Raw genomic sequence first — 14,268 nt, 5'->3', positions numbered from 1 at the left:
TCAGTCATAAAAAGAACACCCCCTTCACCAGTGCAACATTCCCACCACCAATGCCATCACCTCACTCCTCCCCAATCCCCTGCCTGTATTCAAGACAGGCATTTTACTTCTCTCACTTCTTAACATTGTCATGGTAGTAGTTAGTGTCGTTATTTCTCTAACTGCACTCACCCCTCTTTGTGGTGAGCTTCATATTGTGAACTGGTCCTTCCGGCCCTCATCTTTGGGCTTTATTATAATAATGCCTTTTATTTTTCTTAAAACTCATAGATAAGTAAGACTATTCTATGTGACCCTCTCTCCCTCTGACTTATTTCACTCAGCATAATAGATTCCATGTACATCCATGTATAAGAAAATTTCATGATTTCATCTCTCCTGATGGCTGCATAATATTCCATTGTATATATGTACCACTGTTTCTTTAGCCACTCATCTGTTGAAGGGCATCTTGGTTGTTTCCAGAGTCTGGCTATTGTAAATAGTGCTGTGATGAATATAGGTGTGAGGAAGGGATATTTATATTGCATTTTTGTGTTCCTAGGGTATATCCCTAGGAGTGGTATAGCTTGATCATATGGGAGCTCAATTTCCAGTTTTTTGAGGAATCTCCATATTGTTTTCCATAAAGGTTGGACTAGACGGCATTCTCACCAGCAGTAATTGAGAGTTCCTTTCTTCACATTCCTGCCAGCACTGATTGTTCTTGGTCTTTGTGATGTGTGCCCGTCTCTGTGGCATGAGATGGTACCTCAATGTTGTTTTGATTTGCATCTCCCTGATAATTACATAGTTTCCTGACAATAGCTGGAAGTAGTTCCCAGTAACCAGCAACCCCCCCCCCCAATTAATTAAAGATATGGGCTGGGGAGATAGCACAGTGGGTAGGACATTTGTCTTGTATGCCACTGACCCAGGTTTCATCCCCAGCATTCAGTGTGGTCCCTTGAGCACCACCAGGAATGACCCCTGAGAGCAGAGCCAGGAGTTAACCCCTGAACACTGCCAGGTATGACCCCAAATCAAACAGACTACTAAATAAAAAGTTACAGGGATAGAGAGATAGTACAGATAGTACAGCACTGAAGCACACTCCCTTGCACCCTTTATAGTTCTTCCCAAACACAGATATGACCCCTGAATACAAAGTCAGGAGTAAACTCTGAGCACTAGGAGATAATGTCTCCCGCAAAAATTTTTCTTTATCTTTTAATTTATTTAGTTTTGTTTTAGTTTTGAGCTACACCCAGGATGTTCAGGTTTACTCCTGGTTTTGCACTCAGGAATCATGTCTGGCAGGCTTGTTGGACCAGATGTTGTTATGTTTTTTTAGTTTGGGGGCCACACCCACGGCTCTCAGGGGTTATTCCTGGCTCGGTGCTCTGAAATCACTCCTGGCACACTAAGGGGACCATATAGGATGCTGAGGATTGAACTTGAGTTAGGAGGTGTGCAAGGCAAACATCCTACCCACTGTGCTATTAATCCAGCCCCATTATTGGACCATATGAAATGCCAGGATTGAACCCAGGTCAGTGGTGTACAAGGCAAGCAACTTACCTATTTTACTATCTCTCAGCCCTCTCACTTTTATTTTTAAACACAGTTAAAAAATCGTTCATAATTGAGTTTCAGTCCAACACCCAGTTGCATATTTCCTGTCACCAAAGTCCCTAATTTTTTTTCCTTCTCCACCCTCTCCCCTGCCAGCCTCTATGGCAGATATTTGTCCTCTCTCTCTCTCTCTCTCTCTCTCTCTCTCTCTCTCTCTCTCTCTCTCTCTCTCTCTCTCTCTCTCTCTCTCTCTCTTTTCTTTTTTACCTTTTAGACATGTAGTTTTCTCCAGACCTACAGGGCCTCTGTGATGCCACCACCCTTAAAGGCTTCGATGCACAGTGCCCATGCAGACTTCACAGGAGGGCATTTTCTCATATTGGGTCAGCCCCGCAGTGCTAGGGTTCAAAGGATCAAATAAGATCAAGGTGAAGGCAGGGGGAGGAGCGCAGGGGCATTCACACTCACCACCACACACATACAGTTGCATGGGCCTTCCATGCTGCACGACAGAACCACATACAGCCACTACACCCAGGCTGCACTACCTCTAGATATTGTGGGGTTTAGTATTGTTACTGAATGGGTCTCAATCACATCACTTTACTTCTTTTCAGCACCTAGTACTTGTCCAGAGCCATCATTTCCAACTATCATTGTCACAGTGGGCCCTTCTCTGCCCTAACTGCATTTCCCTGCTCTTTGTGGCAAATTTCCTACCATAGACTGATTTTCCTGGCCCCTGCCTTTGGATATCATGCTATATATATATATATATATATTTATTTATTTATATTTATATATAATATATATTTTAATCCCCCAAATGAGTGTGATCATTCTCTATATCTGCATTCTATATACTCTATACTCCTGGCTCGGGGGGCACTGGGGATTGAACAAAGGTTTGTCCTGGGTCAGCGCATGCAAGGCAAACGCCCTACCACTGCGCTACTGCTCTGGCCCTCCCAGGAACAATATTACTGGATCATATGGAAGTTCATTTTCTAGTTTTTTGAGGAATGTCCATATTGTTTTTTTTTGTTTGGTTTGGTTTGGTTTGGTTTTGGGGTCACACTTGGCAGCGCTCAGGGTTACTCCTAGATCTGCACTCAGAAATTGCCCCTGGCAGGCTCAGGGAACTGTATAGGATGCCGGGAATTGAACCACCATCTCCTGGGTTGGTCAAGTGCAAGGCAAATGCCCTACTGCTGTGCTATTTCTCCGTCCCCCTTCCAGTATTGTTTTCTTTTCTTTCCTTTTTTTTTTTTTGTTTTTGTTTTTGTTTTTGGGTCACACCCGGTATCGCTCAGGGCTTACTCTTGGCTCTATGCTCAGAAATCGCTCCTGGCAGGCTTGGGGGACTATATAGGATAACAGGATCCAAACCACTGACCTTCTGCATGCAAGGCAAATGCCTGACCTCCATGCTATCTCTCTGTTTCCCCCCCTCCCCTTGTTTTCTTTTCTTTTCTTTCTTTTTTTTTTTTTTTTTTTTGGTTTTTGGGCCACACCCAGCGGTGCTCAGGGGTTACTCCTGGCTGTCTGCTCAGAAATAGCTCCTGGCAGGCACAGGGGACCATATGGGACACCGGGATTCGAACCAACCACCTTTGGTCCTGGATCGGCTGCTTGCAAGGCAAATGCTGCTGTGCTATCTCTCCGGGCCCCCCTTGTTTTCTTAAAAACTGGACCAGTCGATATTTCCACCAGCAGCGAATGAATCCCGTCCTCCCACATCCTCACTAGTGCTGGTTGTTCTTGTTCTATTTTTTGTTGTTTTTTTGGGCCACACCCGTTTGATGCTCAGGGGTTACTCCTGGCTAAGAGCTCAGAAATTGCCCCTGGCTTGAGGGGACCATATGGGACACCAGGGGATCAAATGCAGTCCTTCCTTGGCTAGCACTTGCAAGGCAGACACCTTACCTCTAGCGCCACCTCATAGGCCCCTTGTTCTTGTTCTTTATGAGGTATGCCAGTCTTTTTAGTGTGAGATAATATCTCGTTTTGATTTGCATCTTCCTGGAGATTTATGATGTGGAACTATTTTTTGTTTGTTTGTTTTTTGGGCCACACCCGGCGGTGCTCAGGGGTTACTCCTGGCTGTCTGCTCAGAAATAGCTCCTGGCAGGCACAGCAGGGACCATATGGGACACCGGGATTCGAACCAACCACCTTTGATCCTGGATCGGCTGCTTGCAAGGCAAGTGCTGCTGTGTTATCTCTCCGGGCCCTGGAACTTTTTGTTTAATGTGCCTTTTGGACATCTGTATTTCTTCTCTGAGGAATTTTCTGTTCAACTCATCTCCCCACTTTTCAATGGTGTTAGATTTATTTTTTTGTTAAATTCTACCAGTGCCTCATATAACTTAGATATTAATCCCTTATCAGATGGGTATTTGGTAAATAGTTTCTCCTATTGCTTGGCTGTCTTTGTGTCCTGTTTTTTTGTAACTGTTTCCTTTGAAATGCAGAAGTTCCTTAGTTTAAAGTAATCCCATTTGTTTATCTTTGCTCTCTCTTCTTGGTCAGTGGTGTTTCATCCTTGTAGATAACTTTAGTTCAATGTCATGAAGTGTTCCTATGTACCTTATGGTTTCATGTCTGATATCAAGGTCTGTAATTCATTTTGATTTGACTTTTGAGCATGGTGTTAAAGAAACATCACTTTTGGGGCAGGAGCGCTGGCGCAAGCGGTAGGGCGTTTGCCTTGCACACGCTAACCTAGGACAGATCACAGTTCAATCCCTCAGATCAACCAGCATTCCATATGGTCCCCCAAGCCTGGAGCGATTTCTAAGTACATAGCCAGGAGTAACCCCTGAGCATCACCGGTTGTGCCCTCCCCCCAAAAAAGAAAGAACTTCACTTTTTATTTATTTGAGAGGGGCCACACCCAGTGGCGCTCTGGGGTTACTCCTGGATCTCTGCTCGGAAATCACTCCTGACGGGCCCCGGGGTACCATATGGGATGCCAGGATTTGAACCACCTTTGGTCCTGGGTCTGCCAATTGCAAGGCAAATGCCCCACTGCTGTGCAATCTCTCCGGCCCTTCTTTTTATTTTTTAAGTTAGGTTTTCTCACGTTGGTCCCATCATCACCTATTTGTCTTCTCTGCTGACTGCCCTTAGTCCTTTTTTTTTTTTTTTTTGGTTTTTGGCTTTTGTTTTGGGGGCCCACCCAGCAGTGCTGAGGGGTTACTGGCTCTGCGCTCAGAAGTTACTTCTGTCAGACTCAGGGGACCATATGAGATTCTGGGAAACGAACCTCAGTAGGGCAAATGACCTACCCACTGTGCCCCGCTCTGGTCCCCCTTAGTCCCATTTCTCTACTTATCAGAAGCTTCCTCCAAGGAGGAAGTTGGCCACATCTCTGTCCACTTGAGTGTGGAACATCTAAGGTTGGGTTCTGTATGTTGCTGCTGCATTAACTGTCAGAGTTCTGACTACACTATATTTCAATCTCGTTTATTTTCCCCACAGAAGTGATTACACCTTTTAACTCTGTATCTGGTGCAACAGGAAGTATTTGTTTAATGAATGACCTATCCATTTAGTATCTGAGAGAGAAGCCGGGGGACTGGTAAGTGAGAAAGTGTTTTTATGAGATTCTGTAGCCTAATTTAGCATTTGGGAGTGGTCATAAATCTCTCACGGTTTTTACGTATAGTTGACTAAATGTAATGGCTTATATACACTCCCCCCCTAACTAGACCGAATTAAGATATTATATAGTTTTTTTGTTTTGTTTTGTTTTGTTTTTGTTTTTAGGTCACACCTGGCGGTGCTCAGCGGTTACTCCTGGCTGTCTGCTCAGAAATAGCTCCTGGCAGGCACGGGGGACCATATGGGACACCGGGATTCGAACCAACCACCTTTGGTCCTGGATTGGCTGTTTGCAAGGCAAACGCTACTGTGCTATCTGTCCGGGCCCAAGATATTATATAGTTGTATATAACTTATATGTATATATTGCTTTACCACTGAGCAATATCCTCGGACCAAAATGGCTATTTTTCATAGGAGCCTCACCAAGTGGTGGTCTACTTTTTGTGCTATTGCTCCAGCTCTCGGATCTACTCTTTTTTTTTTAATTTTTTTTAATTTTTTTTATTTTTTGGTTTTTGGGCCACACCCTGTGACGCTCAGGGGTTACTCCTGGCTATGCGCTCAGAAGTTGCTCCTGGCTTCTTGGGGGACCATATGGGACGCCGGGGGATCGAACCGCGGTCCGTCCTAGGCTAGCGCAGGCAAGGCAGGCACCTTACCTCCAGCGCCACCGCCCGGCCCCCGGATCTACTCTTAGCAATACTCAGTTCTGCATCTGGGCTTGGTGGTTCCGTGAAGTAATGAGGTTCCTTGGGCCACCCTAGGGTCACCCCACTGGTTCTGGGTGAAGGCTAGGGACATGTGGAACTTGCAATTGAGTTCTGGTCCCATGAGTCCAAGGCCATGTTCCACCCTTTGAGCTGTTATCCTGGCCCCAAGAGAGGAAAAAAAAATTTGGGGGGCGGGGAGGTTTTGGTCACACCCAGTGGTACTCAGGGATTGCTCCCAGCAGGCAGCTGGGATGCTGGGGATCGAACCTGGGTCCATCCTGGGTCAGCAGCATGCAAAGTAAACACCCTACCACTATGCTATCACTCCAATCCCCCCAAATTTTCTGCTTTTTGTAGAATTTTCTTTGAAAGTGACTGCATCATGAGATTAAAGTGATTGTTATCTAGAATTCTTTCTCAAGCAGCTTGTTTCAGGTTTATGAAGAAAGAAGTCAGGTAAATTCTTTCTTAGAATTATAGTATTGTCGAGCTTTATCACATATATCTAAAGAATTAGAAGTCTTTGTGTTAAAAAAAATGTTTAGGGGCCCGGAGAGATAGCACATTGGCGTTTGCCTTGCAAGCAGCCAATCCAGGACCAAAGGTGGTTGATTCGAATCCCAGTGTCCCATATGGTCCCCCGTGCCTGCCAGGATCTATTTCTAAGCAGACAGCCAGGAGTGACCCCTGAGCACCGCTGGGTGTGGCCCAAAAAACAAAACAAAAAAAAAAAGTTTAGCAGCGGGGCCAGAAAATAGGACAGAGGGTAAAGTGCTTTCCTTGAATGCGATGGATCTGGTTGAATTTCCAGTATCCAACTTATTCCCTTGAACACTGCCTGGAGTAATTCTTGAGTGCAAGCCAGCAGTGCAGAGCCAGGAGTAAACCCTGCCTGAGCATCCCTTGGTGTGCTCCTCTCCCTTTTCTTCCCAGTTCCCCAAAATGTCAGGCCAGAAAGATGGAGTCACTTCTACAGCACATGCTTTGCATGTCAACCACTTGGCTTCTTGAGCACCAAGCCAGGTCACCACTGAATACCAGTGGGAATAGCCATTCAAACAAAACAAAGGAAACAATTGTCTAGGTAAATTGAAACAAACAGCAGAGCAGTTATTTTTCAAACTTAAATTTCCATGCTTAAAAATTGATTTCTGGGCCGGGCGGTGGCGCTGGAGGTAAGGTGCCTGCCTTGCCTGCGCTAGCCTAGGACGGACCGCGGTTCGATCCCCCGGTGTCCCATATGGTCCCCCAAGAAGCCAGGAGCGACTTCTGAGCACATAGCCAGGAGTAACCCCTGAGCGTCCCAGGGTGTGGCCCAAAAACCAAAAAAAAAAAAAAAAAAAAAAAAAAAAAAAAAAAAATTTTTGTTTTTTTTTTTTTTTTTTGGTTTTTGGGACCATATGGGATGCTGGGGATTGCACCTGTCCTGGCCCCATGCATGACAATTGTCCTCTCTGTCGTATTATCCGTCTGGCACTGATTTTTTTCTTTTTATTATTTGTACCTGAGATGCCCTCTGATTTTTCCTCTCTTCTCTTTGTGACAGTTGGATCTGGTCCTCTGTGTTGATTTCAGTATGCTGCGAAGGAAACCAACCCGCTTGGAGCTGAAGCTTGATGACATTGAGGAGTTTGAGAGCATTCGAAAGGACCTGGAGGTCAGAGCACAATTCTCCAACCTTTGAGACTACTTAAAACAGTAATTTTAACTAGAGAGCTCCGCTCTCTTTATTTCATCAGTTGTCTATGCTTGTAATATTTTTTAGACATTTTAGGCTTAACATATATTCATTTCCTTTTTCTACTATAACAAACTGCCACAAATTGGATGGATTAAAAGGGCAGAGATTCTTGTTTCACAGTTCATCAGGCCAGAAACCAGTATCTAGGTCATTACTCCTTCCAGTGGTTCTGAGGAGGAGCCATTCTGATCCCTCCAGCTTTTGGTGACCACTTGCATGTCTCAAAACATTTTTGTTTTATTGTATTTGGGAGAGTAATATTTAGCTGTGCTCAGGGCTTATTCCTGGCTCTGCACACAGGGATCATGCCTGGTGGGCTTAGGGGACCATATAAGGATGAAACCCAGATGGCTATATGTAAGTCAAGTGCCCTACTCTCTATACAATGCTCCAGACTCCACTGGCATGTCTTGGCTTGTGGCTTGTGGATACAGGGCATTACTCCCTTATCATCTGTGCTGCTCTGATCACATTGCCTCTTTTTTTGTTTGTTTTTGGGCCACACCTGGTGGCACTCAGGGGTTACTTCTGGCTCTACTCTCAGAAGTTGCTCTTGGCAGGCTTGAGGGACCATACGGGGATGCTGGGAATCGAACCCGGGTCTGTTCCAGGTCAGCTGCATGCAAGGCAAACACTCTACTGCTGAGCTATCTCTCTACTCCCCACATTGCCTCTTCTTCTGCCTCAGCAATCTCCCTAACTCCTCTGAGAAGGATGCCTAGTGGCAGCAGCCAGGTAATCCAGACATCTCTATAACATAAAATCTTTAGTCATATCTTAGAGACTCTTCCCATGTCAAGAAATATGTATAGATCAACAGATCAGGAATAGGTCTTAGTCAGTCTATCATGCTTAATATGGTAAAATTTAAAAAAACTCTTGGGTGCTGATTCCAAAGAGAGTACTATAATAGATAGGGCATTTGCATTGCACACAGCTAACAATCCACAACATACTAGATGGTCCCATCTAGAATGAGACCCATCAAGAGTGGTCCCTGAATGTAGACTCAGAAGTAAGCCCTGAGCACTGCCAAGTGTGGCTCAAAACAAAACAAACTTCTGGATGCTTCCTCAAATAGTTCAAGTCAATAACATCAGAGCCATTCTCAGCCTCTCCTTTTCCTTCACCCTTTTTGGTTTTGGTTTTGTTTTGTTTTTGGTCCACGACTAGCAGTGCTCAGGGTTTACTTCTGGCTATACACTCTGAAGTTATTCCTGGAAGAATCGGAAGACCATATGGGATACCAGGGATTGAACTTAGATTGGGTGTGTACAAGGCCAACGTCCTACCTGCTGTGCTATCACTCCAGCCCCACCTCCTTCAGTCTTTTTTTTTTCTTTTTGGTGTTTGGGCCACACTCAGTGATACTCAAAGGTTACTTCTAGCTATGCGTTCAGATATTGCTCCTGGCTTGGGGACCATATGGGACACTGGGATTCGAACCACCATCCGTCCTGAATCGGCTGCATGCAAGGCAAATGCCCTGCTGCTGTACTATCGTTCCAGCGCCTCCTTTATCCTTTTTAGTCAATCTTTCCTAAATGGACATTTTGATATGGAGGGAGGCCACCAGGGCTATACCTGAGATTGTTACTAGGAGATAAAACTGAACCCTGTATGTGCCAGGTATGTGTAATAGCCCTTTTATTGATTTTCTGGGTCATACTCAGCAGTGCTCAGGGCTTACTCATGGCTATGCACTCAGGGATCACTCCTGGTAGGCTCAAGGACCACCTGGGGTTACAGGGATGAACCCAGGTTGGTGGAGTCCAAGGCATTGTCCTGGCTACTGTGCTATCTCTCTGGCCTCAAGATCTAGTTTCGTGAGGCTGGAGAGATAGCATGGAGGTAAGGCATTTGCCTTGTATACAGAAGGACAGTATTTCGAATCCCGGCATCCCATATGATCCCCTGTGCCTGCCAGGGGGTGATTTCTGAGCATAGAGCCAGGAGTAACCCCTGAGCGCTGCCAGGTGTGGCACCCCCCCCCAAAAAAAAGATCTAGTTTCTTAGAATGGTACCTAGATTCTTTGTGAATATACTCCTTGCTCCTTCGCCACTTTACTTTCCTCCATTGGGCTATCTTTAGCATCATTGGAATGCACAGCTTGCCTTCTGCCTGCACTGCCTGTTCCTGTTCTTTGCCAGCTAAGATAACTCCAGCTTCTCCTTGGCTCAGCACCTTCCAGAAATTTTTCTGGACTACCTGCTTCCTGCTGAGTTGGGTTCAACTCTTTCCCCTGTTGCTTAGTCTTGCTAGGTACTTCCCCTCTCAGTTCTAATAGTCTTTTTGTTTTTCTTTCACTAGACAGACCATCTACTATTTTGTGTTGGGGGGGGGGGGTTACACCTGGTGGTTATCAGTGCTTACTCTTGGCTCTGTTCAGAAATTACTCATGGCAGGGGCCAGAGCGATAGTACAGCAGTAGGGCATTTGCCTTACACGAAGATGACCCGAAACAGACCTGGGTTCAATCCCCAACATCCCATACGTTCCCCTGAGCCTGCCAGGAGTGATTTCTGAGCATAGAGCCAGGAGTAATCCTGAGCACCACCAGGTGGCCCCCCTGCAAAAAAAAAAAAGAAAAAAGATATTACTCATGGCAGGCTCAGGGAACCATATAGGATGCTAGGGATTGAACCAGGGTCAACCGCATGCATGGCAAACACCTACCTGCTGTTTTCTGTTTTTGCCTCTAGGCCAGTGATGGCTAACCTTTTTGAGCTCGAGTGCCCAAACTGCCGCACAATGCCCAGTCCTCCCAATGGCCAGTCCGGCCCTGTAGCCAGGTGAGCTGCAAAGCAGACACCGCACACTCTCCTCCCGCCACGCCGCATATCTTAATTGTGGACCTCTTCTCGTATGCCAGCTGCAAGGCCTTTGCGTGCTACTACTGGCACGCATGCCATAGGTTCATCATCGAGGCTCTAGTCTAGACTGTCTACTTAGACGACATGGGGTATATTCAAGGAGATATGTAGTTCAACAGTCGAGTACTTATCTTGCATGTACCAGGTGCTGTACATGATTGTCAGCACTGCAAAAACAAAAACAAAAATAGGGGCTAAAGAGAAAGAACAGTGGGTAGGATAGTTGACTTGCATATGGTAGACCTGGGTTTGATCCCTGGCATCCCATATCATCCCTGAGCCCTACCAGGAGACATCCCTGAGCACAGAGCCAGGAGAAAGCCCAATGGGGGATTCTGTTCCCAGCGGAAGAGGGTATGACAGCTCCCAGATATCTACGTACTTTACCATACACAGTGCATAAGCTGCTGCTTGTCTTGTTTTGGTGACCACACCTGGTGATACTTGGGAATTAACCTCAGTGGTGCATAGGGGTCATGTGGTACTGGAGATCAAACGCCAGGCCTTACACATGCAAGGCTCTCCCAGCCCTCATTCCCTGTGTATACTTCTTACAGACACCAATCCCAGAGGCTGGAGAGAGAGCACAGCTGGTATAGGCAACCTGGATTTGGTCCCTGGGACCCCATATGGTCCCCTGAGCCCCTCCAGGAATGATCCCTGAGCACATCCAGGTGTGACTAAAAACTAAAGTGACAGCGGGGCTGGAGCAATAGGACAGCGGTAGGGTGTTTATCTTGCACATGAGCAACCCTGGACAGGACCCGGTTTGATCCCTGGCATCCATATGGTTCCCGAGCCTGCCAAGAACGATTTCTGAGCACCAGAGCCAAAGAGAAGCCCTGAACATTGCTGAGTGTGGCCCCCCCCCAACCCCCCCAAAAATTAAAATAAGTAATGAAGTGACAGATTGCTTTTCCCTGTAATGTTCTGTAAGCAGCATAATTTTGTCTTTCTTGGAGGAAGAGACCTCCCACTGCCAAGGGCCCCACAGGGCAATTTTCAGCCCCACCAGGCCATTGCTTCAGCATAAGGATCCAAAGAGCCAAGGTTGGCTGGCCTCTACAATGCCACAGACACCCAGACCACCCCAGCCATGTTAGAGCTCCCCAGTGGCTGCACCTGCCTGTGCTTGAGCCAATATGTGGCGCCAGGAGTAAATTCCTAGGTTGGCTGTAAGCCAAGTACTCACTAACCGCTGTACTATCTCCTGGCCTTAATTTTTGCTTAAAAAATATAAAACCAGGAACCAGAGCGGTGGTGCAAGCAGTAGGGCATTTCCTTGCATGCGCTGACCTAGGATGGACTGAGGTTCGATTCCCCCCAGCATCCCATATGGTTCCCCAAGCCAGGAGCCACTTCAGAGTGCATAGCCAGGAGTAAGCCCCTAAGCATCACCAGGTGTGGCCCCAAAAAATAAAAACAAAAACAAAAAAAACAACCCAAAAAAACCATTTGTTTTTAAAAAAATATTTTTTTTTAAATTAAAAAAACCCCAGCAACAACTGATATTGCAGGACTGGAGAAAACAGCTCAGCAGAGGGACCCCAAGTTCGAACCCAAGCACCTTCAGTATAGCTCTGCGTGCTTGCTTACTATTCATAAAGTCTTGTATTCAGTCCTTGGGTTAGCTAGAATAAAATAAAATAGAAAAGCAAACAGAAACTAAAAATAAATAAAAAATCGTGGCTCCGTAGAAAGTGTTTAAAGGATGGTGGTGAGCCCAGTGATGAGTGGAGCTATTCTTCTACTAAGAAATTCTGGAATGGGGCTGGCGTGATAGCACAGCAGTAGGGTGTTTGCCTTACCCAGACAGACCCAGGTTTGATCCATGGCATCCCATATGGTCCCTGGAGCTTGCCACAATCAATTTGTAATAACCTCTGAGTGCCACCAGGTGTGGCCCAAAAACCAAAAAAAAAATTCTGGATAATAATCTGGGCCCTTTTTTTTGCTTTCATTCCCCAAACCATCATGAGAGAGGAGTGGTTGAGTGATTGAGGTTTTAATGCTTGGTGTCTGGAACTAGTGCTTAGGGGCTCATACATGTCAGCAATATACTCTTGTCACTGAGCTACATCTCTTAAGCTTATTATGGGACCCAAAAGATACATAAAGGGCTCAGGTGCTTGCCTTGAATGCAACCAACCCTTGTTCAATTCCTAGGCACTTGAATGCACTGTCAAGAATAATCCCTGAAGGACAGGGCTGAGGGGCTGAAAAAAAAAAAAAAAAAGAAGAATCATCCCATCGAAAAAAAACGAAACAAAAAGAATGATACTGAGGGCAGGAGAGTTAACAGAATGGGTAGGGTGCTTTTCTAGCGCATGGCATGACTTGGGTTAATCCTTAACATCCATATGGTCTGCCAAGTACCACCTGAGTGCAAAGCCAGAAGCTAACCCCCGAGCATGCCGCTTATGGCCCAAAAGAAATCAAACAAAAGAGTGATCCCTGAGCACAGAGTCAGGGAGTACCACACAGTCCCTGAGCACTACACAGTAAGGACCTCCCAGGAAATTTATATTATCTAATATATTTACAGCAAGGTAGTAGAAGTTAATGGGATAGATGAAGGGACTGGAGAAAATAGCATAGTGGTGGGGCATTTGCCTTGCATGCAGCCAACTTAGGACAGATGGTGGTTCGAAATCCCTGCATCCCCATATGGTACCTGGAGCCTGGCAGGAGCAATTTTTGAGCACAAGCAGGAGTAACTCCTGAGTGCCCAATGGTGTGACCCCCCCCACCCCACCAAATGAAATAATCAAAGGAAGATATTCTGCTTTAGAAATCTGCTTCACTTCTTATTTTTTTTGCTCCTTAGTCAAGTTGTAAATTTCTGGCAGTTTTACAGTTACTTGTATTCTCTCATTAGTCTCTGGAATAGACTTTGGCTAAAACTCCTATTCTTACCCTTATCTGTCCTTCCCTCTGTCACAGTTCTGAATTCATTTTCTTGCTAGAATGTGATATCTTGGAGGAGAGGTTCCATCTTTTATCACATATTCCCATTATACCTCTAGCCATCTAAACCTGGCATTTTAGTATATTGTTCTGTCTCCCCTAATCCTATCCTCCACTTTCTTCTGAGTCCTTGCTTAACAATACAAATGGAATTTGGTAATTTGAAAGAATCATATCTGAACCTAAAACTTTTATGCTTTCAGACGCGAAAGAAACAAAAAGAAGATGTGGAAGTTGTAGGGGGCAGTGATGGAGAAGGAGCCATTGGACTTGGCAATGACCCCAAGAGCCGGGAACAAATGATTAATGATCGAATTGGTTATAAACCCCAACCCAAGCCAAACAACCGTTCCTCTCAATTTGGAAGTTTTGAATTTTAAAGGTGGATTATCTTGCATGCCAGAGCCCAGGCATGAAGTGAAAGGACGGCTAAAGCACAAACAAGGCTCAGAGAAGCAGCCTCGTTTACCTCCTGCCGAGAGAAATACTTTCGTCTAAGATTACTGATGTATAACTGTCCCTGTAATCTGAAATCCAAACTCAAATTTGATTCTTGAAAATGTCTGATTTTTTTTTTAGAAATAAATTTATTTTTGGAAATTTGTGCAGCTTCTTTAATGGAGTAAATAGCACTGTTCATCCCAGACTCATTGTGGAGCCAGAATGATAGTATAGCAGGTAGGGCTTGGATACAACTGACCTATTTAATCCCTAACCACCCCCATTTGGTTCTCCAGAGCACTTCCAGGAGTGATCCCTGAGCACAGAGTCAGGAATCCATCCTGAGTATCACTGGTGTGGCCTCTCCTCAAA

General features: G+C 45.5%; 1 protein-coding gene and 1 pseudogene across 1 annotated transcript; one reads left to right on the top strand and one right to left on the bottom strand.

Moving 5' to 3' along the window:
- Positions 1–1,824: 1,824 nt before the first annotated feature.
- LOC126033393 (uncharacterized) lies at positions 1,825–2,113 on the bottom strand (annotated as a pseudogene).
- A 2,922-nt stretch (positions 2,114–5,035) lies between these two features.
- On the top strand, positions 5,036–14,055 carry CDC26 (cell division cycle 26). Its single transcript, XM_049785108.1, has 3 exons — positions 5,036–5,137; positions 7,420–7,530; positions 13,659–14,055. The coding sequence occupies exons 2-3, from the start codon at positions 7,450–7,452 to the stop codon at positions 13,833–13,835; spliced, it is 258 nt and encodes an 85-aa protein (XP_049641065.1). The 5' UTR covers positions 5,036–5,137; positions 7,420–7,449; the 3' UTR covers positions 13,836–14,055.
- The last annotated feature ends 213 nt before the right edge of the window (positions 14,056–14,268 follow it).

This window comes from Suncus etruscus, chromosome 1 (assembly GCF_024139225.1).
Source record: "Suncus etruscus isolate mSunEtr1 chromosome 1, mSunEtr1.pri.cur, whole genome shotgun sequence".
Lineage (NCBI taxonomy): Eukaryota > Metazoa > Chordata > Mammalia > Eulipotyphla > Soricidae > Suncus > Suncus etruscus.
Note: the sequence above shows the minus strand (reverse complement) of the source record. Positions and strands in the feature narration are given on the sequence as shown.